The sequence below is a fragment of the Mytilus edulis genome, chromosome 2 (genome assembly GCF_963676685.1).
Source record: "Mytilus edulis chromosome 2, xbMytEdul2.2, whole genome shotgun sequence".
Lineage (NCBI taxonomy): Eukaryota > Metazoa > Mollusca > Bivalvia > Mytilida > Mytilidae > Mytilus > Mytilus edulis.
In genome coordinates, this window is record NC_092345.1 from 74,340,726 (window position 1) to 74,368,685 (window position 27,960).

The 27,960-nt window shown below is 33.4% G+C and overlaps 1 protein-coding gene across 3 annotated transcripts; it reads right to left on the reverse strand.

The window, feature by feature from the left end:
• Window positions 1-27,960, reverse strand: LOC139512926 (uncharacterized). 3 transcript variants are annotated; one of them, XM_071300906.1, is made up of 10 exons: window positions 27,805-27,960; window positions 24,593-24,678; window positions 22,017-22,080; window positions 20,800-21,066; window positions 17,986-18,144; window positions 9,806-9,992; window positions 7,899-8,059; window positions 3,024-3,092; window positions 1,987-2,055; window positions 1-368 (listed from the first exon to the last, which is right to left on the reverse strand). In XM_071300906.1, the coding sequence occupies exons 1-10, from the start codon at window positions 27,818-27,820 to the stop codon at window positions 292-294; spliced, it is 1,155 nt and encodes a 384-aa protein (XP_071157007.1). In that variant the 5' UTR covers window positions 27,821-27,960; the 3' UTR covers window positions 1-291. The 3 variants fall into 3 exon arrangements, with proteins under 3 accessions (XP_071157007.1, XP_071157009.1, XP_071157008.1); XM_071300908.1 differs by lacking the exon at window positions 22,017-22,080; XM_071300907.1 differs by lacking the exon at window positions 3,024-3,092.

Genomic DNA, 27,960 nt, shown 5'->3' on the forward strand with positions numbered 1-27,960 from the left:
AGCATTTCATGACTGTATTTCAGATAATAAGGATTACAGTTACAAAAGAGTTTTCACAAATGTCCGTTTTATTAACACTCGTAAAGCCGTTATCAAAAATATTCGTATACTCTTTTCTTTTGTTACAATGTTCAATACGGTACTTTTTACATACACAGTTTATTTTAGCAAAAATACATATAGAAATTAAAGTTGACTACAGTTTCAGCTTAACCCTACTATTTAACCACTTAACATAAGTGTAGGCAATATTGCTTCCATTAAGTCTGTTCCTTTATGTCAACATTTATTCTACTCCCAATAATCGTCGGGCCTCTGAGTTTCTGTGTAACGGCTTGCTCTCGACTGGTGTGAATCCAAAGGGTATACTAAAAATTGAAAACATCTGTTATAGAACATACAATTTAAATCCTACTCCTCATGCAATAACATTTCACTATACAATTTCATATATTCACTGTACATTTCACTATACAATTTCATGATAACATTTCACTATACAATCGTTAAGTCAATATTTTACACTTTTCATTGACTTCTATCTTTGTGAAAGAATTCCCATACAGGAATTTTTCCAAGATGAACGAAAAGCATCTTACATTATGCCATTTCTTCACGTTCCGCTATTGAGTTTATGTCTTCTCATTTAAAAAAACAAACTATTAGTGAATATTTGATTTATCCCATTGGACTTGAAATAATGGATTTTCACAGACATAGCTAAGTCTGCTATATATCTTTTCTAACACACAGAAACAGACAATAAAATTGGAATGAGTACTTAACAGAACGATGAAAGATTATATGCATTCACCCATTCGTGTTACTTAGCCATGCAATACCCTTATCAGTCATTCATAAATAATCATCATAACATTTTTGGTCTCCCTCTTCGCAATAAACAGACTGAATCGGTATTAAAACATATTAGGGATCGTTGACCTTTTCCAAATTTGTGTTCGATCCGTCAAACATTCGTCTGGCTTTTTTGTACGTTTAGTTGCATTTGTTTGCTAAGTTTGAAGTCTTTAATTGTTAATTGGGACATGGACAAGATAAAATTATTTTCAATAATCTATATCGCCGTTACAGAATATTTCATGCACTATGTATGTACATTCAGTTCATGCATATATATGCATCCGACCCTGTTTTTGGCAAACAATATCAATTTGAGTTATTGTACAAAATACATGAAAAATCAGTGATTCTACATAATCCTCGATTATAAAAATTCACTGTAAAATATAAGGGGGCCATATTTAGAATTGCTTTTCGTTTTAAAATACTTTGATGTGTTTCCTGTTAAGTTAGAGGTTAGTATTCCATGATATATTTCAATTTTTTTGTACAGTAAAATATATTGATCCATTAAGATAAAATTGAGAACGGAAACGGGGAATGTTTCAAAGAAACAACTACCAGACCAAAGGGCAAAACACAGACTAGGCCGTTACTAGGGCACCAACGTGTCTTCTACGCAGGTAGGCTTCAAATATGTTATTGTGGGCTTTGTAGTTATTTACACTTAAGTGGTTAACTTTTGATGTTTCAGTCTGTAACATACACATTTTTTTCTACATCATTTAGCATTCATAATATCGTAGGCAACCATTCGGGTGATTATTCCTTTAATATTTTCCTTTTAATACGATATTTTAGAACAGTTTCATTTCAGACTTCAAAACTTAAGTTAAGAAAGAATTTATCCGATTAAATGTCTACTTAATGGACACTCATAATATTCGTTTACTTTATTTGTGACAATATTCACTACAGTTCTTTTTGTACTTTTGTTTAATTTTAGCTAAAAAGCAGATACAGAAAATAAACTTGACTACATATGTAAAAAATTTCAAGCTGAACTCTACTCAATAACCACATTACACTACAAGTAAAAAAACGCAATACTGGACTCTTAGAAATTTCTCTTTATTATCCTATATATTAACATGCATTCTCTGTAACTATTTTAATTCTACTCACAATGACTTCTAGAATTCTGAGTTACTGTGTTACGGCTTGCTCTGGACTGGTGTGAATCCAAAGGGTATACTAAAAATTGAAAACATCTGTTAAAGAACATACATGCAATAGCATGATAACATTTCATTTCACTACCGTTCACACAAGATTACCTCATTTTAAACTTAAACATAAAATCAAATCAACATATTTAGAACCAGCCGTGTTCCACTTCTAACTGACTTTTATCCTTGTGAACGAATTTGCACACTTCATACATGAATTTTTTCAAGATGATATTTAGAGGGCTAATATTATCCTTCTTTCTTCACTTTCCGCTATTTTGGTTTTGTCTTCTTATTCTAAAACTCTAAAACTATTTGTGAATATGTTAATTTATCCCAATGATCTTGCAAAAAAGGATACAAAAGATTTCGTTAAGTCTGCTATATAACTTTGCTAACACATATAAATCAATGATAAGAGTCGGATAAGAACTAAATATAATGCTGCAAGATTTTATTACTTTTCCCATCGTTGACTTTCCACTTCTTTGTAGCAATATTCCAGCTGTGACTGTATATTAGCTATTTACCCATGAGTAGCAAATGATTAACCTTCGGTTTTTGTTCCATAATTTTAAGTTTTCTGGTCAGTGTTTTGTTTATTTTTGTTTGTTTTCTGTCAATTTTGCTACAACTTATCCCCTGCTTATGGTTCCTGATTGCTTTCTGGTTTCTGCTTATTTCTGTATCTTTTTATGAATACGACATTACACGACCTTACACATGTACAAGTTTTGTAGTTTTCTAAATTTATTTTTTGACATTTAACGAAATTCTCTAAAATGTAACCAGTCATAGCTTTATGATATAAATCGATAAAGAAATTGAATACGAATTGCAAAATTTTTAGCCTTCATCATATCACGTAATATGGCTGTGTACAGTAACAAGCTTAACGCAACTCAATAACCTAATTACTCATTAGATAATTAAATAAACGCAATATTGAACTCCTTGACATTTTTTCTTTATATAAACATTTATTCTACTCACACGGGTCACTAGGATTCTGATTTACTGTGTGACGACTTGCTCGGGACTGATGTGAATCTAATGTGGATACTAAAAATGAAAATATCTGTTATAAAACATACAACATAAGATTCACCGTGCACTAGAATGATTACATTTACTTCACTGCCGTTTACAGACGATTTCCTCATTTTTAAACTTTAAAATATAATCAAATCAACATATTTTGAAGATTTGGTACATTTGATTCATTTATGAATAGACAATCAGCACTAACAAATAAGAAGCAGCCGTGTTACACTTCTTGTTGATTTTTATCCTTGTTAAAGAATATCCACACTTCATACAGGAATTTTTTCAAGATGAACGAATAGAAGCTTTTTTCACGCTCAACTTTTAAGATAATGTCCTCTTATTTAAAAAGTAATTGTGAATATTTGTTATCCCATTGAACTTGCAATAAAAGATATCAAATATATTGCTAGTCTGCTTCATATCTCTTTTGTCAAATATAGAAATCAACGATAAGATTCGGATGTGAACTAAACATTTCTCAGTTTTCTATTCGTCAGCTTTCCAATTCTCTGTGAATTGGTTGATATTTTTGTAACATTTGTTTCCCCGCTTACCATAGATTTATGTTCACTTGCTATAGTTTAATATTTCGGAATATTTACTAGCCACGAACAAAACCACAGGTGTTGCTAGTGTATCAGGAACTGAAAATGATTCATCTTTGGTTATAATGCTGTTCGTATTCCATAGTGTTAAATTATCTGTTCGTGAAATTGAAGTGAGATAAGATGTTCTTAGAGGCTGGGACAATATTTCAAATTATTTTTCCTCTTTTCACAAAAACCAACAACAAGAAAACAAATACATTTAGGAGTCATATAAAAACAACAACAAAACAAATACATTTAGGAGTCATATAATAACAACAACAAAACAAATACATTTAGGATCTATAAAAGTGCGAGGTTTGGCATGCCACAAAACCAGGTTCAACCCACCATTTTTTCCTTTAAAAATGCCCTGTACCAAGTCAGGAATATGGTCATTGTTATATTATAGTTCGTTTCTGTGTGTATTACATTATAACGTTGTGTCGTTTGTTTTCTCTTATTTTTGAGTGTAAATTCACATTGCGATAAGACGTGTCACGGTACTTGTCTATCCCAAATTCATGTATTTGGTTTTGATGTTATATATATATGTTATATTTGTTATTCTCGTGGGATTTTGTCTATGTGTGTTACATTTTAGTGTTATGTCGTTGTTCTCCTCTTATATTTAATGCGTTTCCCTCGGTTTTAGTTTGTTATCCCGATTTTGTTTTTTGTCCATGGATTTATGAGTTTTGAACAGCGGTATACTACTGTTGCCTTTATTTAGGAGTCATATAATATTTCAAACCCTTAATATTATTCCAAATACAGTAAATACTATTGTTAGTTGATTATTGACAGGTAAATACGGGTTATCAGTTTTATTAATACTAGAACACACCCGTGATATCGTGGGTTCCCACTGAATTAAAGTATATAACTATGTGTAAGTATATTTTAGTATTGGTAATGTCATCTGATAAAGTCATTCAAACTCTTTCTGTGTGAACCCGTCGACCTGGAACTTATCAATTATTGGTAATATTACTTATTTGGAAAACAAAAGGTCCTAGAACGGAGTATTTTTTAAACAACAGCATTGTCCTATATTAGTTATAAATAAAGTTGAATTCTTTGATTCGCTGTTTTACGTCATGCCCGCTAACAGATTGAAAACTGTACCTATACGCCTTATTTTAAGTCAAGATTTTTAGTATTCGTATCTTAGAAAGTCTTACTTATCAAAATACTACAATAGGGAACAATTTGACAATGATTGAATTTAGAAGTGTCAACCCTGTGATTATGACCCGTGTATATAGCAAAATCCTAAATACACCGTTTGGTGGTGCGCCTGTCTGGTGCGGAACGTACAGATAAGACAATAGGTAACAGGTGAATATACTGTGGTATCGGTATCATATTCGACCCGGAACTTGTTAATTATTGGCAATATTAATTATGTGGAAAACAAAATGGTCTGGAGTGGTGTAATTTTTAATCTACACCATTGTCCTATATTAGCTATATATAAAGTTGAATTCTTTGATTTGTTGTTTTACCCCATGACGGCTGACAAATTGGACCTCGTTATTTTAGTATTATAGATGGACTATGCATTTGAAAATGCCTGTGCCAAGTCAGGAATATGACAGTTCTTGTCCATTCGTTTTTGATGCGTTTTGTTATTTGATTTTGCCATGTGATTATGGACTTTCCGAATTGATTTTCCCCTAAGTTCAGTATTTTTGTGATTTTACTTTTTTCTCTAAGTATCACGAAATGTGTAGCTACATATGATTTACCTTCAGAGAAGACACACGCGTGCATACTCATTTTCTTTATAGTAGGCAGATAAAAAAAGAAAATGAAGGTTGCCTAACAACCACACAATACGAAGAAAGACCATACTCGGACTAAAAAAAACGAACCACGGTCCACAAAGCAATCCAATTTAAGCTACAGATTCAGCCATACAAAAACAAAGGGGCGAAAACAGGTGCCAGAGTGTTGGGCCGGCAAGAAAAATCCGGCGATAATCTGCAACCGATACGCGTATCTGATGCAAGTACAAAATTTCAATCCTGGTTTCTATGATGAGTTTTTTTACAACCACTGGGTCGATGCCACTGCTAATGGAGTTTTTATTCTCCATAGGTATCAACAGCCCAGTAGTCAGCAATTCTGTGTTGAAGTGAATTATCATTGATATGCTCATTATTTTAATTATCTGTTTACAAAACATAGATTTTTTAAAATATTAAGACCTAGTCATTTTTATAAATTTCCTGAATATAAAACTATGCATTTTCGAAAAACTAAGGATTTTCTTATCCCAGGAATAGATTACCTTAGCCGTATTTGGCACCACTTTTTGGAATTTTGGATCCTCAATGCTCTTCAACTTCGTACTTGTTTGGCTTTATAAATAAATATTTTGATATGAGCGTCACTGATGAGTCTTATGTAGACGAAACGCGCGTCTGGCGTACTAAATTATAATCCTGGTACCATTGATAACTATTTACACCACTGGGTCGATGCCACTGCTGGTGGACGTTTCGTCCCCGAGGGTATCACCAGCCCAGTAGTCAGCACTTCGGTGTTGACATGAATATCAATTATGTGGTCATTTTCATAAATTTCCTGAATATAAAACTATGCATTTTCGAAAAACTAAGGATTTTCTTATCCCAGGAATAGATTACCTTAGCCGTATTTGGCACCACTTTTTGGAATTTTGGTTCCTCAATGCTCTTCAACTTCGTACTTGTTTGGCTTTATAAATTAATATTTTGATATGAGCGTCACTGATGAGTCTTATGTAGACGAAACGCGCGTCTGGCGTACTAAATTATAATCCTGGTACCTTTGATAACTATTCTACCTCATGAATAGATTACCTTAGCTTGTATGTGGCAAAACTTTTACAGAATTTTTTATCCTCACTGCTTGTCAACTTCGTACTTTATTTGGCCTTTTTAAAATTTTTTGATTCGAGCGTCACTTGTGAGTCTTTTGTGGACAAAATACAAAATTTCAGTCCTTGTTTCTATGATAAGTTTATTAATACTGCGCCAGCTTCAAGAACTTTTGTTTGAATCAAAGTGTTTTTTTACATAGTTTTATATGTCTCTTTCTAAAGCCACATAAAAGTTTGCACGTTGACTATTCTTTATTTTTATGAAACTAAGAAGGATTTATTCATTAAATATTTCTTTAGATGAAGTGTCAGCACATGATATTCGGTCTCTTATTTATATGATAGAATTATGTGAACCTTTTTGTAAGCAATGTTTAATTTTGTATGCACGTTTACTATTTCATAAAGCGAAGTTGTATTCATGTTTTTAATCTGTATTTAGTTAAAGAGTCAGCACATGATATACAGTCTCTGATTAATATGAAGTTTTGTGTATCAAGTATATATAGTTGCCTTAAATGGAGAAAAGAAAGAATCACAGAGAAGACGAACACTGTGACTCCATTAGGAATAGGGACTGTTACAAACACGTCCTACGAAAGTCTCAAACAAGTTGTTTAAAACAATAAAGCCATTTCAATAAAGCCAGTTTCAAGATTTTTTTTTAATGAAAGTGGTTTTACATAGTATTATGTGTCCAAATTAATTTTGAATTTATGTTTTTTTTTATGAAACAGAGTAGGATTTATTCATTCTATGATATCTGTCTAAATTAAGTGCAGGGTCTAAAAATTTATTACAACATATATCTTATCTAGACGAAGCTTTGTGTATATTCTTGTTGAAATACCTTCAGTTATTGTCATTAACGAAAAGAATAACCAAAATGACAGAAATGGCTCACAGAGATGTTTTAGTTTGTAATTTGTCATTCTAAAATAATTTACCATTGTGCCAATAATTTCTTCAGTGTCGTATGTTTTTTTTCTCTTTTAGAATAGGTTTTTATCTGTAGAGTTCATTAAATTTGTGCAGTTATTTAGCGATTGTTGAATTTATGTGTCAATTTTTCACTGTTGAAGACTTAATTTTGATCAATACATTTTTTTCCAGATTTAGTAGTTTATTGAAAGTGTATTTATGAACTTGTAACCCCCATGTATTCGCCATTAAGACTAAGTTATAACTAACAGGTCTAAAAATTAATATACAACATATATTATGTGCTTTTCATTTGTAAATGATTCATAAAATAAATAATTGGCAATAGCCAAAAGTTCTCAAGCTTTTCATGTAGAAAACAGTTGAAATGACTTTAAATGAGGAGAAAGTACATCTATTTAAAGTATCATATGAAAGACAAACCTTGACTCTTATTGTTATCAGTTTGAAGTGATGAAGTCTTTTTATTGGATCCAAGCTTCTTTGCTTTTTTCTTTGAACTCTGTCTTTTCTTAGCAGTTTCTAATTCAACTTCCGCTTTCTTTTTTGCCTCGATTTCCTTCTGCTTTGTCTTTTTCCTATGCCTTCAACACAAAGAAATACATTTAAGTTAAATCAACTTTCTAAAAGTTATTTCCTTCTTAAAAAGCTATGAGTCGTTTCAATGCACCATACTTTCAAGTTAAATGTGGTTTGTGTGGTTGTTTAAAGAGAGGCGAGCGATACCAAAAGGACATTCAAAGTTGAAATACACTGGCTAAAAAAGAAAACTACAAACATACAAACAATAGTCGCAAGTTACAACATAGAAGACTAAAGGGTGAGAATCATGCACCCCACCAAAAACTGGGGATGATGTCAGACCTGTACTCAGGAAGAGTAAGCAGATCCTGCTTTACATGCGGGACACGTCGTGTTGATCATGTTTATACAAGATCTGTAATACGTATAGTTCGGTAGTTCACTATCGGGGAAAAGAGGATGGGATTATAGGTACGACATTTGGAACATGTGTGCTATCATAAGATTTATTTATTTCATTTGTGCATACACTCATAAGTGTTGTTTTAAACGTCAGTACTATATTCGACGTATTATGATATATTGTACCATGAACACTTCCTACAAAAACTCAAATTTACTTAAAACAATTACCACAAGTTTTAGTAGAACATTAGGATTGATACAAGAAAGCTTACTTTTGATGTTATACAACATATTGGTAGCGTCATTCCTAAGATACAGGTTTTATTTTAAAAATCTATAATTTGTCATTCCTTAGTAATGAGACTTTGCCAGTAAGATTGATGTAAGGTAATACTCTATAGGTATAATGTTTTTTTTATTTTTATTCAACAACAAATTGCACTTTCTGCTGTTAACAATATACCTCACTAGTCCAGCATACCAGTGAAGAGTCCTATAGGTATAATGTAATGAGGTACGAGTGCAAATGAGATAACTCTCAATCACATTCATTAAACTTAAAGTGTGTAATATGTTGCAGGATTTGCTTATCCCAAAATTACCGTAGCCGTATTTGGTACAACTATTTGGATTTTCAGGTCATCAATGCTCTTCAACTTTTTCTTTGGCTTTTAAACTATTTTGATCTGAGCGTCACTGATGAGTCTTATGTAGACAAAATGCGCGTCGGGCGTATTAAATTATAAGCCTGTTATCCTGGCATGGTTGAAGGCCGTATATTGACCTATAATGGTTTACTTTTTAAAAATTGTTATTTGGATGGAGAGTTGTCTCATTGGCACTCCCACCACATCTTCCTATATCTATATGATACCAATTACAGAGCAAATATCATTTTTTTCCGGAATAACATTCATCATTAACGACGCACCAGTCTCTCATACGGGTAATTTTGGCAACAGTGACGATTAACTTTCATAGTATAAAAAAAAAATGTTATTAATTTGACCATTTACACTGTTTGACCATTACATTATTTAATCATTCCAAATATTGCACATTTATTTGTAACCCTATTTTCTAATTTTTTTTTATCAGATTGTAAAGATATAGCTATCTAGTGGGAGTGGGATCTACTTATGTACAGACCATGTAAAACATGACTACTAAAACCATCCGTTCTACCTTCTAGACTAAAAACAAATACTATCAACAACAAAAAGAACCTGAATGCATGTATTTTGAAGTGAATCAAATAGTACTTGTCAGAAAATACAGCAAAGTTAATGTGCACTGCGAATTCAAAATTGTAAGACACTAAAGGTAAAATAAAAAAAGTTGTTATGATTATTAAATGGTTAAATTTTTTAAAGGTCAGCAGATTGTGAGTATGACATACATACCAGACGAGAACACATCCTGCAACAAGAGCTAACAGTATAATAGATAGGAAAATGAAAATAACGGCGTCATCAGACTCTTCGTGCTTCGGCGAAGGCGGTGTGTCAATTTGTGCGCCGTCTTTAAGTTTTCCATTTGTTTTGTGCTCTGTTTTGTTCTGGTGTTCAATGGGAGGTGAACTCTCATCACCTATAAAAAAAATTATTGGACTTACTATTAACTATTTGACACGTAACAATATTGCTATGTCTTTTAACAAGAGAAAAGAACAGTTCAGTTTTTATATTTATATACAATAAAATGCCAGGTCTAAGCACTAAAATGAAAAATGTTAATGTATTCTGTGACTCTGAAAGTGAAAAACCCACAAAAAAGAAATCTAAAAAGGTGAATAAATATTCCAGTATTAAAGCAGGTGAGAATAATTCATCGAACTCATTGAGCGGCTCCGATCAAGTTCCTACAAATGTACACAGCTGCAGTAATAGGCATAACTGGAAAAAGTAAACATATCCGCAAAAGTAAACATACTTGCAGAAGTAGACATCAAAAATAAACTTAAAGTACTAAATTATAATCCTGGTACTTTTGATAACTATTAAAGAACTTCCAAAGTAGTTAGTGTTTATGCCGGCAGACAAAGCAAACAACAATGTGGTAGTGGTATGCCGTAAGTACTACATGGACGTTCTTAAGAATGAAATTTTAAATTCATCTACATTCATCTGATGAGTTTCAGCCTTTTTCAACTGATTTTTATAGTTCTTTCTAATGTTGTACTGTCACACCACTGTCCCAGGTTAGGAGGAGGGTTCTGAACGTATGGGTATATTTCCAGATTTTTTTGATTTTTTTTATCATAGCTACAACAACAATCAAAACCAAAACTATCCGCCTTGATCAGGGGTCAATATATCTTAATGACCATATGAAACAGGTAGAAATGAACAGAAGTCAAAAATGTTTCTAAATCACTGAGATCTAACAGTAATGAAGTTGTATAGTTTAGCCATTAATTTTGATCATGTTTTTCCGATATAAAGAAGGAAAACGACTAGCGAAAAGAAGGTTTTTTTAACGTCAATATGAATCAATGTCGAGCAATCTAATATTTTGCAATATATCGAAAACTGAAGTTGAAAATTGACCAGACTTTATACATAACTTTTGTAAAATAAAACCAATGAAGTTCGAAAACCCAGATCAATTTCATCTGTCATATGCCCATCTCATTATTGGTTAAACAAGGTGAGAAGATCCGACAAATGTTAGTAAAATTTACTTCAATTTTATATATGTATATCAAGTAGAATCTAGAGTTGTAACACAGCAAATTATATATTAGGCTTGAAGATGAAATTGATTGGTCTGATCTTCTCGCCTTGTTTAAACAATGATTTCTCTCATGAGTAGGATAAGTAACACTAGGCCACTAAAAACTGCAATGTTTAGTTCTGTCTAAATAGCCAAGCGGTCTAGAGCGCTAGACACTGTGCAGGCGGTGTTGATATCCCAATAGCAAGAAGTCAAATCCAGGCAAGGGAAGAACAAAAATGTATTCCGCAAATTTGCAGATTTAACATTGTTGTATATTTATGTTTATATAAAGGGAATAAACCTTACTTTCATGACAGTATTTTTGTTTTTTTTGCTTATCGCAAGCATTATATTCTAGTTAGAAATAGACACAATCGAACAAAACGGTTTTCGTGACCAAGCGAGCAAAATCTAAAAATATATTTGAGACGGCATTTAAAGCAAACGAATAGACGTCTGTATGACCGGTTTGAATTGAAGATATTGTTCAATCAGGATTGTTTTGTAATTGTTAATTGATTACAGGTAACAGGTATACATGTAAATAAATCTCACTTTCAAGCCGCCCTTCGAAGCATAAACATAAAAAGGGACGCCTGAGTTTCAAATATGTTGACGGTAAATCAAAAGGACATGATTAACCGAATAAGGTGAATGTTTTCTTACCAAATAGGAAAGATGCATGTGCAACATCAACAGATGACAGAAACACATGTTTCAAATATAGAAGCTGCCTTGACGGAATGTCAAAATTAAAAAAAAAGGCATATATAGAGCAGTATGAGGGGGCTGAGAAAATCTAATTAGACAGTCTTTTAGACGGCAACATTCCACCACCAGACACCGTATGCAAAGCCAAGGAAAACTTATCAGAAGTTAAAGCTTTAATGAACTTAATTAAAAAGTACATACGGATTGCTGATTCACTCCACCTCGGCTTGCGAGTCGTGCATGAATATGAAACCAGCACAGTGTTAAATGATTCGGAGAATGAAAGGAAATTACATAAGGATAAGAACAGAGCAGAAAAACAGACGAAAGCTGAAAAGACGAAGAAGGCTAGATGAGTCCAACTAGTCAAAGAAAAATGATTACTTTTTTTTTTAAATGATATGGGATACATCTAAAGGTATAATCAAACTAAATAAATAGAGAATTGACAGGAATATAAAATGTATATCCTGCATATGTACCATGTTACATAATAAACGGGTGATATCAGTACAATTCTTGGCTTCATATATTGATCCGTTAATATATACACAAAGTGTGTTGTGTACAACTGTAAGGTTAAGGATCTTCGCTACTTTTTGTTATAGATTTTTTGCCAGATATTCGGAATCCTCTGGTTTTATCCATGTTGTGCTATTAAATTATTTTGCCCATTAACACCTATTTTTTTTTCCAGAATTTTATTACATATAGTTTAAAATGTATCTTTGAAAATATTATAAATTCCTTGTTATTTTTCATCATTTTTGAGGGGGAAAATGGTGCCAATGTTAAATAAAGGAAATATCTAGAGATAATTATTTCCCGCAAAATTTTCAATGACTGATATCTCGAAAACAAGCACACTTCATTTGTTTCTTTATTAATATGCTATCATTTTTTAAAAGTCTTTTAAAATGCTTCAGTAGCGAACAATCTTAAGGACTCGGTATGCCTATGAATGTGTTCAGGATAGAACATCATGGGAGGCAACGGTCGTGGTTACTCAAGAAACGGAGTTTGAACTAAAGTTTTGGTTATCAAATAAAGAAAGATTAATGCAGATGTATCATCAGAAGTTATTCATTTGACAAACAAATCAAGTGATGTTAATGTGTTTTCGGATGCCTCGGGTAAAGACTATGTTATATGATTTATAGCTATTGAGGCATGGAACAATAAAATGCCTACGGTAGAATTGTTTTGGTGCTTGGGACGCACATGGAACAAGTATGAGTTCTACCTTGAGGGAACTTAAGACTTTTCATAGGGTTTTAAAAATAATTTGCCCAAATTTAATGGGCATAGTGTAAAAATATACTAGTATACGGATAAAAAATGTTGAAACTATTTTTAGAAAGAGGGACGAAAGATCTATACAAGAGGGACAGTCAAAGTCATAGATTGAAAATAATCTGACAACGTCATGGCTAAAAAAAAACAAAACAAAAAAACAAACAGACAAATAAAAGTTAAGAAGACACAACACAGAAAACTAAAGACAAAGCAACACGAACCCCACCAAAAACCTGGGATGATCTCAGGTGCTCCGGAAGGGTAAGCAGATCCTGCTAAACATGTGGCACCTGTCGTGTTGCTTGTGTTATTACAAATGCATTAAATAGTCTAATTTGGTAGGTCACATTCCTGAAAAGGGAAGGGTATTGTAGTTACGACATAAAGAACATATCCGATATCATTTGTGAAACTGTTATTCCATAACGGTCAACTAACTCATGATGGCGTCCGAAAAAATTACGAAGGGATGATTTCAATTTCACCATTTGGAACTCTTGGTATAAAGCTTCCATGTAATTAGCATTCCTCTATTAAGAAAATCATGATAGGAAATACAAGCCCGGGAATAACGTATCAATTTGGAGATATATACTCCGTATGCAGGCGCTGATGGAATGTTGCTACATAGAAATGGAAAGTTCACAACTGGGAAGCTGAAATTATCTCTTTTGTCGTAAAGTTTTTTTTTTAATCGACGCTCATTGTCAATTTCTAGATGTAAGTCAAGATATGAGGCAGACTTAACAGTATCTGTAGTATCCTTCATCTCTAGTTAGGTGGGATAAATTCGTTCAACATAGTCTCCAAATTTTGTATTATTTAGTGAGAGAACATCATTTTAAAGTTAAAGGTTATTGCTAGCTTCTTATCTTTCTTCCTGAGAAATTCCTGTATGAAGTTAGCCTCATGATAATAAGGAAGCAAGTCGGCAAGAAGAGGGGCACAATTGGTTCCCATTGGAATTCCGATAGTCTGTTGAAAAACGCTTCCTCCAAACGTAACACATATGTTGTCAATAAAAAAATCAAGCATCTTGATAATGTCAATTTGCAGAGATTTTTTAGTTTGCATCAGAGTGGTTCTTTACAAAGTAGAATTTATCCATCCCTAAGACAAGGTACTTGTATCTACGTTCGACATTCTTTTGAATGAAAAGTAATACCAACTCTTTCAATATATCTTTTAGAATAGGGAATACTTGTGTAAAGTGTAGAAAAGTCAAATGTTTTAATAATATTTCAAGATGAAAGAGTCTTAGATTGTATGTACTCCAAAAGATCTTTGGATTTTTTTAGTATCCACATCTGATTCACCCAACCTCTAGAATAGGCAGTCTCACAATAACTTTGGAGCCCGGCTTTGATTGCTGATAAAAAAGATGGTAATCATTGAGCATTTGGAAGACCCAGCAATTTACCGTTGTTTAGGTATCCAATACAATGATGGAATATCCAGTTCTTCATATTCGGTTGAAATTCCAAAGGAACATAGAACAGATCTATGATTATCCAGGATTTCCTCTTTGGTAAGTGTCGTGAAGGTATATGTTGAGTTTCCAAATGAATTATCAATACCTAATTCATTTATCAAGCAGTTTATGATTGTAATGATATTAACACACAAAAAAAAGATGTTGTTTGGGGTTTATCTTCGGGGACAATAACATATTTGTCATGTAGTATGACATGAGGGTATGTAGTAAAAAGACTATTTTGCAAGATATAAACATGAACATTCGCATAAATGTGAATAAAACAATGTGTACGAACATATTAGCTGTTTCAAATATTTGATAGAGATTGGGATCCATTTACAATGGATCGCTTTACGTCTTCATATCAAAACTAAAGGCTCTAAAGAGCCTGTGTCGCTCACCTGTATTTACTGATGCTTTGGAAATCATGTAAAATAAGGTTAAAATCATCATTTATTGTATAAGATATCATTAGATACTATAATAATATCTAAGATAAAAGCAAAAAACGCACCAGTCAGATTTTCTCTAAATGCTTCAGTTTTAGAGATATAAACCAAAAACTGCATTTTACCCTATGTACTATTTTTAGTCATGTCTGCTATCTTGGTTCGCGGGCAGGGTCATCGGACACATTGTTTATACTAGATACTCTTATGATGATTGTGGACAAGTTTGGTTACATTTTGTCTTAGTAGTTTCAGAGCAGAAGATATTTGTAAAAGATTACAAAAATTTAGAAAAATTGGTAAAATTGACTATAAAGGGCAATAACTCCTGAAGGGGCCAACTGACCATTTTGGTTATTTGACTTATTTGTAGAAATTACTTTGCTGAACATTATTGCTGTTGACAGTTTATTTTTATCTATAATAATATTTAAGATAATAACCAAAAACGGCAAAATTTCCTTAAAATTAGCAATTTAGGGGCAACAACCCAACAACGGGTTCTCTGATTCATCTGAAAATTTCAGAGCAGATAAATCTTGACCTGATAAACAATTTTACCCTGTCAGATTTGCTCTAAATGCTTTGGTTTGATTTTACCCCTATGTTCTATTTTTAGCCATGACGGCCATCTTGGTTGGTTGGCCGGGTCATCGGACACAATTTTTAAACGAGATACTCCAGTGATGATTGTGGCCAAGTTTGGTTTAATTTGGCCCAGTAGTTTCAGAGGAGAAGATTTTTGTAAAAGTTAACGACGACGGAAGACGACAACGACGACGACGACTATGAACTCCGGACGCAAAGAGATGAGAAAAGCTCACTTGGCCCTTTGGGCCAGGTGAGCTAGAAATGTAATATGTTTGATTCCAACTATTGGTGTCGGGGAACAAGCGGCGTTGATGTTTTCAAACAGTATTGGGGAACAGGAAATAACTGGTTAGTCCAGTTCACCATTCGAACAAGTGGCTAGAGAGATCTGCCTTAAAATAAGCAAGTTTTTAAACAAGCTTATTGTTGGGAAGCATTCTAACAAAGAGGGGCGAAAGATACCAGAGGGACAACCAAACTTTTAGATCGAAAACAAACTTACTACGCCATAACTAAAAAAGAAAAGACAAACATTCAAATAAAATGTAATATTACACACGACACAACATAGAGACTAAGCAACATGAACCCCACCAATAAACTGGGGGTGATATATGTTGCTCCAGAAGGGTAAGCAGATCCTGTTCCACATGTGGGCACTCGTCGTGTCAAATTAATGAAAAGGGAACGGGATTGTAGTTACGAGATAAAGCCTCGGTCACACCTTACCGGATAGCTCGAACGGACGACTGACGGATAACTTTTTTTCAATCCGTTCATGTCCGTCAGACGTCCGTTCTTATCCGTCAGACGTCCGTCCATATCCGTTGCATGTCCGTTTAGCGTACGTTTTATCCGTCGACGTCCGTTCTGTACAGTGGAAAATTTTGAGCATGTTCAAAACTTTCAACGGACGTCCAACGGATAAAATGTCCGTTGAACGTCTGTTAGGCCTCCGTTTTGTAGGGTATTTGTACGTTTCGTTTCCGTTTTGTATCCGTTACGTGTCCGTTATACATCCGTTGGAGGTCTGGAAGATAAATTCACCAACGGACTTCTACCGGACGTGTAACGGATAAAACGGATGAGAAACGGACTTGTACCGGACGTATAACGGATAAAACGGATGATGAACGGATTTGAAACGGATAAATGCCAATTGAAAAATTTGCGTCAGAAATGCCAATTATTGGTATGTCAGATTTCTTAAGGTTCATGAATTCTTATTATTCATAATCGATCTTACAGTATAGGCACGTCTTCACAATCAAGCAGTTCATATTCAGGGCAGACACAAAGAACAAACCAAAACCAGTAACACAGAAACATTTTGAATATTTATGCGATTTACATGTTTTATTATTGTCGCCTTTTATTTTTCCGTATATCTTGTTCATCCGTTTTATCCGGTACGCTTCCGTTAGGTGTCCGTTTTATGCGGTACTCCTCCGTTCGATGTACGTTCGACATCCGTTCTGTCCGGTACGTGTCCGTTTATCGTACGTTGCATATCCGGTGTGTGTCCGTTATGCATCCGTTACACGTCCGTTTTATTCGGTCAGTACATCAACGGACTCCCAACGGATAACAATTTTGTCAACGGACAACTTTTATTTTCATCCGTTAGTCGTCCGTTCGTACTATCCGATAAGGTGTGAACGAAGCTTAAGGAACGTATCCGATATCATCTGTGAAACGGGTATTCCATAACGGTCAACCAACTCATGATGGCGTCCGAAAGATTTACGAAGGGTTGATTTCAACTTCACTAATTGGAACTCTTCGTTTCAAAGCTTCCTAGTGAGCAGCAACCCTCTATCAAGGAAATCATGATAGAAAATACAAGCAACCACAAGCTCTTTCATGGGAGACGCCACTTGTAGAGATAATTAACTAAACACCAGTCAACTACAAACAAACAACATTTTTACATGTTCGATTTTTGTACAACTTTGATAAATACATAACTCTCTTTTTTAGGATCTTGTACTGCTTTTTAGTGTATGACAAGACACAAAAGGGGTTAAAAAATCGTCATTTAAAGGAAATCACTCCTTTGAAGAGTCTTATAACAGTTTTAGCCAAAATTCGATTGATACAAACAAGCATATGTCTTGCTAGCATTATGAAAAGAGCTGTAAAGAAATTGCGAAAGGCTTGCATGTTTTGTTCTGTTGTGTTGTTATCAAACAGGCTGTTAATATAAAGACAAGGAGATTTGGTATGATATACATGGTCGCACTTTATAATGTCATTGTTGTAAAAAATCTTCAACTCACACAACAATTTTAATTGTTCCCATGTCAAATAGTCAGATTTCGGCTACATTTTGAATACTTACAATCTACGTTTGAGGGGAAAGGCATATCTTGCTGTACTTGTCGGTACACCTTTTCCTTGTTCTTTTCCTCTGCGTAAGAATATATTTTACATCTGATAGTCCCATACTGGTTATAACATTTGTCGTTTGGAATGATAAGAGTCATTTTCCCAAAACCTCCTACAAAATAAGGACTTGCTCTTAGTAAGTTTATAAAATAAAGTCAATGAAAAAAGAGAGTAACCAAATAGAACAAAACAAAATCTAAAAAAGTTATCAATTCTTTCATTACACGAAACAATTGTCTTTAAATAAGCTAAAACAAAAATATTGTATAACAAACTGATATTGGTCATAAAATAGAATCAGAATTTGACATGGAACTTCAAATATTTTTACGGTAACAGGTAAATACTAGGGTTTATTATATTCCCGAAATTAAATAAAAAAGAAACAGACAATAATATATGTGTCCACAGAACAGTGACTAAATCAATCACATCTACATGTTTAGTAAACCTCTACATTTGGATCAAAACCCTAATTTGTTGTTTACTTTGAAAATATTCAAACAATGATTGTGCTTAGAAAGTTCCTCAGGATGTAATTACAGAAAAGCGCTTCGGACACAACAGCATTATATTAACAAATAACGTAAGCGCTTCATACATCATTGCTTTGACGGAAGAAATTTAGATTTGCAATCGAGTAAATTAGCATGCTAGTAGTACCAAATTGCATATGAGACAAGTTATAGTAATTGACTAAGCAAGTCGGTATATTGGATTTAATCTGCACGGCTTATGTGACCCTGATTAACCCGAACGACGTAGGAGTTGAGCCTTTATGTAGTAAGAGGTTGATAAGTTTTAAATTATAATTTTTTTTTATTTAGGCTTCTTCCTCAATTTTTACATTATTTGCGATTTAATTGTAAATTGTTTTTATGGTTTCTGTTAAATCTATTCTTAATTTTTTTTTCTTGCAATCAGTGACGATTAATACTTTGACATATTGTACTTTCAAATCGGTGTTATTGAGTAAAGATGAATTGCTTTTCTTTCCTTAATGATATGCTTAGAGAAAGATGAAACGAGGAAGATTTTAGTACAGTAAACAGAAACAACGATTCTATATCCAATCTTTAACCCCTCCCCCTCTCACGACCCCAAATTTAAATTCGATACCCAAATAGTCCCTTTATAGGATTAAATATACCAAAAATATTGAAATTTATTGAGTCTAAAACTTGTTCAAATCAGATTTCCTTTATTTGAATATTCATAAGTACATGATTTCTTTTTTGGCAGAAACTACAAACTGGGGGTTCGAATAGGTTGCTCATCCTTGAATTGGAGAACGAAACGTTTTTAGTCTCGCTACAATTTGATATTTTTTAATTTTATAGATACATATCACAACCCTTTCAGAATCCAGGAAACGCCCCTAAAGGTAAGAATATATTTGAACTGTGCAGTATATCTGAGATAGTTAATGCACACCTTACCCGAGCATTATTCAGATTATAACACAGTAAGAACAAAGAGATTTTACCAATGTCATGTGTTAATCAGTTGTAAAACCATGTTAAAACACATAAATCTTTTATGAATAGAAACGAAAAAACTAAGGGAATTACATGAACTCTTAACAAAATTGGAATCATGTTGACACCACCTAACATCGTATTTTCTCATTTTAACTTCACAAATAAATAACACAAGAGTGCACACGCTGAAATGTCTCGCCTTCTATACTAATCATTGGTATTATGTTGATAGTCCTAAGTATAAAGCTAAGCTTTAATACAACTGTCACATAAACTTAACATTAACCAAGATAACTAAACAAAGACCAATGAACCTTGAAAATGAGGTCAAGGTCAGATGAACCATGCCAGGCAGACATGTACAGCTAACAATGCTTCTATACAACATATAAAGTTGACTTATTACTTATAGTTTAAGAAAAATAGACCAAAACACAAAAACTTAACACTGTGCAATGAACCGTGAAAATGAGGTCACGGTCAAATAATACTTGCGCGACTGACATAAAGATCATAAAATATTTCCATACAACAAATATAGATGACCTATGGCATATAGTATTAGATAAAAAGACCAAAACTCAAAAACTTAACTTTGACCACTGAACCATGAAAATGAGGTCAAGGTCACATGACATCTGCCCGCTAGATAGGTACACCTCACAATTATTCCATACAACAAATATAGTAGACCTATTGCATATAGTATGAGAAAAACAGACCAAAACACAAAAATTTAACTATAACCACTGAACCATGAAAATGAGGTCAAGGTCAGATGACACCTGCCAGTTGGACATGTACACCTTACAGTCCTTCCATACACCGAATATACTAGCTATATTGCTTGTAGTATCTGAGATATGGACTTGACCACCAAAACTTAACCTTGTTCACTGATCCATGAAATGAGGTCGAGGTCAAGTGAAAACTGTCTGACAGACATGAGGACCTTTCAAGGTACGCACATATCAAATATAGTTATCCTATTACTTATAATAAGAGAGAATTCAACATTACAAAAAATCTGAACTTTTTTTTCAAGTGGTCACTGAACCATGAAAATGAGGTCAAGGACATTGGACATGTGACTGACGGAAACTTCGTAACATGAGGCATCTATATACAAAGTATGAAGCATCCAGGTCTTCCACCTTCTAAAATATAAAGCTTTTAAGAAGTTAGCTAACACCACCGCCGCCGCCGTAGCCGCCGCCGGATCACTATCCCTATGTCGAGCTTTCTGCAACAAAAGTTGCAGGCTCGACAATAAAATTATGTAATACTTTCAGAATTTGTTGTCTTCCCAGATGCCAATAATCGGTTGCCATATATTTCATCCCACTTCAAATCTTTGTTCCACAGGATATCCTTGTCTTCATCAAGACCAACGAGTGCCGAAAATGGCTTTTTCCTTGGCTTAAACTCTAGAAGAATACCAGCATATCGCAAAGACATCTTACTAAGTTCTTTTGTGTCTGAACATGTTAATTGAAACACGTCTTTTCCTTGGCGTTTCGTGTTAATTAATATGAACTTCATTAATGATGGAGCTACAAAATAACGAATAAAAGATTAAAAAATAGGGAAATTTAAAAGTTGAACTTCATGCAAGTATCAGATAATGATGTCAACATTACAAAAATGATTTTTCATCGCTGTTAACCTTTTTCATGTTGTCAAGTCGCTTTTTTGTGTCCCTTAATTATATTTTTTCTTTTTTTGTCGGATTTTATTCTGTCGTTGCTTCATAAAATAAAAAGAGAAATGGAATTAATGGGATCTGCTCGTTTGTATACACTGTATACAAATGTTTCAAGTGGGGAAATATCGTATGACAATCGATAACAGGAAAAGAACTGACGTAGAGGGAACAATACAACAGTAACTCCTACAAATATTTTTGAACTAGTTTTCAGTAAACGTCAGTACTCAGTTATGTGTATCTTAATATTTTTGTTAGTCGTTCTATACACTATGAATCAGTCATATCCTTTTTTAATAGATTGTTTTAGAATTAGTCATACATTGTGTTGTTACACTGTTGTCCCAGTTGAGGGAATTGGTTGGGTGCCCGCAAACATGATTAACCCAACAACAAAGCGCATGCCTGTTTCAAGTCAAGAGTCCATGATTCGATGGTTGTCGTTGGTTTCTTTCTATCATATTTTTCTTTTGTTTATAGTTTTCTGAAAAAGATGTGTTTTTTCGTTTGATTATTTTACACACTTTGTCGTGCTTATTATACGATATGGGTTTCGCTCATAGTTGAAGGTTGTACAGTGTCAATTGCTTAAATGTGCGTAGTCTTTTTTTCTGATAGGTAGTTGTCTCATTTTAATTGGAATTATATTACATTTCTATTTTTTATATTGATGAGGTATTTAATACTTTAAAAAAAACTACGTGAATTTTAGGAGTGACATTGTAAATCCCATTTGTAAAACGTTTTACAGTTGAAAGACTCGTCAAATTTTGCAAGTATTTAGCTACATTTCAATACCTTTTGAAGGTGGAGTTTTGTGTTCTTTCGATAAAGATTCGAAATTACTAAAATAATCTTTGATCTGCAAATATAAAAAAAAATCAATTTAATTCAAACGCAATGAACTTAAAAAAAATAATTTAATTCAAACGCAATGAACTTTCATATTATATTGACTGATTTTAATATGAAAAAAAATATATTTCCCTCCAGTGATTTCAGGAGTGACATTGTAAATCCCATTTGTAAAACGTTTTGCAATTGAAAGACTCGTCAAATTTTGCAAGTATTTAGCTACATTTCAATACCTTTTGAAGGTGGAGTTTTGTGTTCTTTCGATAAAGATTCGAAATTACTAAAATAATCTTTGATCTGCAAATATAACTAGAGGCTCTAAAGAGCCTGTGTCGCTCACCTTGGTCTATGTGCATATTAAACAAAGGAGTCACAAATGGATTCATGACAAAATTGTATTTTGGTGATGGTGATGTGTTTGAAGTTCTTACTTTACTGAACATTCTTGCTTCTTACAATTATATCTATAATGAACTTTGCCCATTAGTAACAGAGAAAAATATTTGGTAAAAATTTACATAAATTTACCAAATTAATGAAAATTGTTAAAAATTGACTATAAAGGGCAATAACTCCTTAAGGGGTCAATTGACCATTTAGGTCATGTGGACTTATTTGTAGATCTTACTTTGATGAACATTATCGCTGTTTACAGTTTATCGCTATCTATAATAGTATTCAAGATAATAACCAAAAACAGCAAAATTTCTTTAAAAATTACCAATTGGAGGGCAGCAACCCAACAACCGGTTGTCCAATTCATTTGAATATTTCAGGGCAGATATATATTGACTTGATTAACAATTTAACTCCTTGTCAGATTTCCTCTAAATGATTTGGTTTCAGAGTTATAAGCAAAAAACTACATTTTACCCCTGTTCTATTTTTAGCCGTGGTGGCCATCTTGGTTGGATGGCCAGGTCATCGGACACATTTTTCAAACAAGGTACCTCAAAGATAATTGTGGTTAAGTTTGAATTAATTTGGCCTAGTAGTTTCAGAGGAGAAGATTTTTGTAAAAGATAACTAAGATTTACGAAAAATGGTTAAAAATTGACTATAAAGGGCAATAACTCCTAAAGGGGTCAACTGACCATTTCGGTCATGTTGACTTATTTGTAAATCTTACTTTGCTGAACATTATTGCTGTTTACAGTTTATCTCTATCTATAATAATATTCAAGATAATAACCAAAAACGGCAAAATTTCCTCAAAATTACCAATTCAGGGGCAGCAACCCAACAACAGGTTGACCGATTCATCTGACAATTTCAGGGCAGATAGATCTTGACCTGATAAACATTTTTACCCCATGTCAGATTTGCTCTAAATGCTTTCGTTTTTGAGTTATAAGCCAAAAACTGCATTTTACCCCTATGTTCTATTTTTAGGCGTGGCGGCCATCTTGGTTGGTTGACCGGGTCACGCCACACATTTTTTAAACTAGATACCCCAAAGATGATTGTGGCCAAGTTTGGATTAATTTGGCCCAGTAGTTTCAGAGGAGAAGATTTTTGTAAAAGATTACTTAGATTTATGAAAAATGGTTAAAAATTGACTATAAAGGGCAATAACTCCTAAAGGGGTCAACTGACCATTTCGGTCATGTTGACTTATTTGTAAATCTAACTTTGCCGAACATTATTGCTGTTTACAGTTTATCTCTATCTATAATAATATTCAAGATAATAACCAAAAACAGCAAAATTTCCTCAAAATGACCAATTCAGGGGCAGGAACCCAACAACGGGTTGACCGATTCATCTGAAAATTTCAGGGCAGATAGATCTTGACCTGATAAACATATTTACCCCATGTCAGATTTCCTCTAAATGCTTTGGTTTTTGAGTTATAAGCCAAAAACTGCATTTTACCCCCATGTTCTATTTTTAGCCGTGGCGGCCATCTTGGTTGGTTGACCGGGTCACGCCACACATTTTTTAAACTAGATACCCCAATGATGATTGTGGCCAAGTTTGGTTCAATTTGGCCCAGTAGTTTCAGAGGAGAAGATTTTTGTAAAAGTTAACGACGACGGACGACGACGGACGACAGACGACGGACGACGACGACGACGACGGACGCCGGACGCAAAGTGATGGGAAAAGCTCACTTGGCCCTTCGGGCCAGGTGAGCTAAAAATAATCAATTTAATTCAAACGCATTGAACTTAAAAAATTAATTTAATTCAAACGCAATGAACTTTCATATTTAAATATTGACTGATTTTTATTTGATAAAAAAATATATTTCCCTCCAGTGATTTCTCAATATACGTTTTAATGATTCTGCAGTGCCACAACTTATAAATATTAAAACATAGAATATTAAGCTATCAACGTTTTAATCCACTTCAATCTTTTTTTTTCAAATTCTAGAAAATAGGCTATGCATTGCAGTTATGAAAAACACTTTAAACAGATGTTTATAGATTATACAGAGAAGTACATTGTATGGACACGGGTAGCTGGTTGCTGTAATTTTGAAACTTTATTTAATTTGAACAGTCCATACTTACAGTTGCTCGTTTGTATCTCTTCGGAGTGTTTGTGTTTGCTGTTATGTGGTTCCATGCTAACAGATTTATAACAGAAAAAGTCAGTCCTAGAAATAAAGCATAAGCACGTTATGTATCATCTGTCTTTTTATTCTGTTTTTTTTTTGGCTTTCATGGTTATGTTTTTAATTTAAAAAAAATTGCGACGCGTTACGTTTGCGCGACTAAACGCATAACGTGTGCGCGACTAAACGCATTCCGTTTGTGCGACTAAATCCATTACGTTTGTGCGACTTAAAGCATTACGTTTGCGCGACTAAACGAATTACGTTTGCACGACTAAACACATTACGTTTGCACGATTAAACGCATTACGTTTGCGCGAAACGTACCTATTGAAAAGTTGCTAAGTTAGAATGGATAAGTTAAAAATAAATTATACAAAATAATTTTATAACTTTTTATAAACACAATATTTTATGTGATTCGACTGAGGACGTTTTTAATTGATGGCCAGATACTCCTGTAAATGAAAACGGCAAACAAAATGCCTACTACTTTGTAAGAAATTACATAACAAGTAAGTAGACATTTCCATCAGCAATGTGGAAAACTAACTAGCGAAGAATCAAAATGTACCAAAAAGAATCTTTTAATAGCCATAACAATGAACAGCTTTGGTTTACTCATCTAGCCATCTACACCTTCGTTGAGATTATACTGCAAGTTCAGGCAACTACTAACATACAAATTCGCGGTTATCGATAATCAAGTTTTTGTAAAGCGCACAGACGAAAAGAAAATTTCAGTTAACCGTTCAATTAAAAAATGGGGAAAATTCCCTCGTATAATATCTGAAATAGCAGGGTACAAGTACAGGCGCGGACTGATCTATAGATGGTTCCCGATGTATACTGTATTGTAATCCAAACTTTTCTATTACATAAATGTAGTGATTTTTAATGTTTATATTAATGAATGAAGAGACCACAAACTGAGGCAACGGCTATTAAATTAAACTACGCGAGTCCATATTAATTTCTCAAACAAAACTGGAAGTTACTTTCATATTTGAATTATCAAAAAAACAGATCAATTCCAACGTCTCGTCTGTATACACTTTCACAATTGGAAGAAACACCCTCATCGTGATTTCATTGTCGGGAACAGAAGTAATGCATTATTATATATAAATATATATACCTGATATTAAATGCCAGTGCCTAATTTAATTATTTTTTTATTTTATGCTTTTATGTTTGTTTGTATTTTATGATATGGCAGGGATCTGCTACTGGTTCCTCCATTCAATGCACATAGAGGTGTTTGCCGCATGAGAATGGACTCTGCTCAGATGCTCAGATGCTCAGAATATTTGCATTTTTTTTGTCGAGCCTGTGACTGTTGGATGCGGTAGCGTTAACTTACTTCTTAAAAGCTTTATATTTTAGAAGATGGAAGACCTGGATGCTTCAAAATTGTATATAGATGACTTATGATCTGTCTGTCAAATATCCATTGTCCTTTACCTCATTTTCATGGTTCAGTGATTACTTGAAACAAAGTTTTGATTTTTTGTAATACGTGACCTCATTTTCTTGATTCAGTGGTTACAGTTTAAAGTGTTGGTCTGTTTTTATACTGTGCAGTAGGTCTACTTTATTTTGGTGTTTGGAATGATTTTTAGGTGTACATGTCCAACTGGGACGTGTCATTGACCTTAACCTCATTTTCATGGTTCAGTGGCCAAAGTTAAGTTTTTTAGTTTTGACTTTTGGTCTTTTTTCTTATACTATATGCAATAGGTCAACTATATTTGGTGCATGGCAATATTTTATAATGTAAATGTCTGCCTGACATGGTTCATCTGACCGTGACGTCATTTTCATGGTTCATTGGTCAATGTTTAGTTTTCTTGGTTGAGTCTGTTTCTTAGAAACTATAAGCAATATATCAACTATAATGAGTGTATTGAATGATTTTAAGGTGTACATGTATTTAGGGGGCGGATCGTAACCCTTGACTAGCGAAGATGCTAAGACATGTGATACAAGAGGAAAATAGAATGAATTTGAAATATATCATAATCAAACTTAACTCTGTGAAAAAATTGTGTATTTACAATATCTTTTTTTTTATAACAAGTTTTTAATTTATTTTTTTTTATCAATCAAGTCAGTCTTTTTAGTCAAATTTTGAGAAAATGAATGATGGGTAAAACAAATGATTTTACCAGAAACTTGTACATCCTATATCACTTTTTTTCTTTTCAAATTTCTTAGATAATCAAATATGTATTTTTTCAATCATTTCTAAAAAAGAACATTTAACATTTTTTTTTAAACAAGAGAAAATCATAAATTTACAAATGGACAGGATGTAAATTTGATACAAAAAAAAAATGTAGTACAAATAACTCTGGCCTTCTTTTACTTTAAGGGTCCCTATACTTTAGGGGTAGGGTTTATTCATGGTAATGGTTAGGTTGGGGGGATGTTTTAGATTAGGGTTATGCTTTATGGTTAGGCAAGTGTTATGGTTAGGTATGGGTTAGGGTAAGATTAGGTTTAGGATAGTTTAGAAATGCTCTATAAGGGTTGGGACCCCTAAAGTAAAAGAACTTGCAAGACCTTGAAGGCGCCACAGAAAAAAATAGGCTTGCAAGACGTCTTTAATATTTGGACTAGAAAATATGACAAAACTTTCTTATATTAACACCTACCTATAGTTTTTTTTAAGTTTAATTTGTACAGTTTGGTCCACCTTTTATTTAAGGAAAGTATGAAAAAAAGTTGTCAACGTGTGCAATCTTTATGTTCATTAAATTATAAGTATTCCACTGTATGATTTGTGTGTGGGTTTTTTTTATGTGATAGTAGGTTAAGAGTGCGCACCAGAGCTCGATCATGCTCGGTCTATTATTATGTATCTATATGACGACTTGAAATAAAAATTAACTTACTAATAAGTACTTACTTTCTTACTTACTTTAGTAGTACTACTAGTCCAAATAATTATGACGTCTTGAAAGGCTATTATACTTTTTTTCTTTGACGCCGTACTTTGAAGTAAGGCGTCAAAGAAAAAAAATATAATAGCCTTTTAAGACGTCATAATTATTTGGACTAACTTAGACTTAGTACTTGGAAGTTGGATTTGTTAAGAGTCAGAGGAAGTTGGAAGTGAACTTCGATCAGATCGTTGTTGCAGTGTTGGTGAACATAAATACCTACCAAGACTATGCAGCATTCTTCTTATCCTTATGACAAACAATAAACGTTTCCATTAACAAGCCCTCGTTTACAAAATGTGTAGGTCTAAAGCCAGTAAGTAATGTGTTTTCGTCTGCTTTACTTTACATGGGTTAAAGCAAAGGGGGACAACTCCTA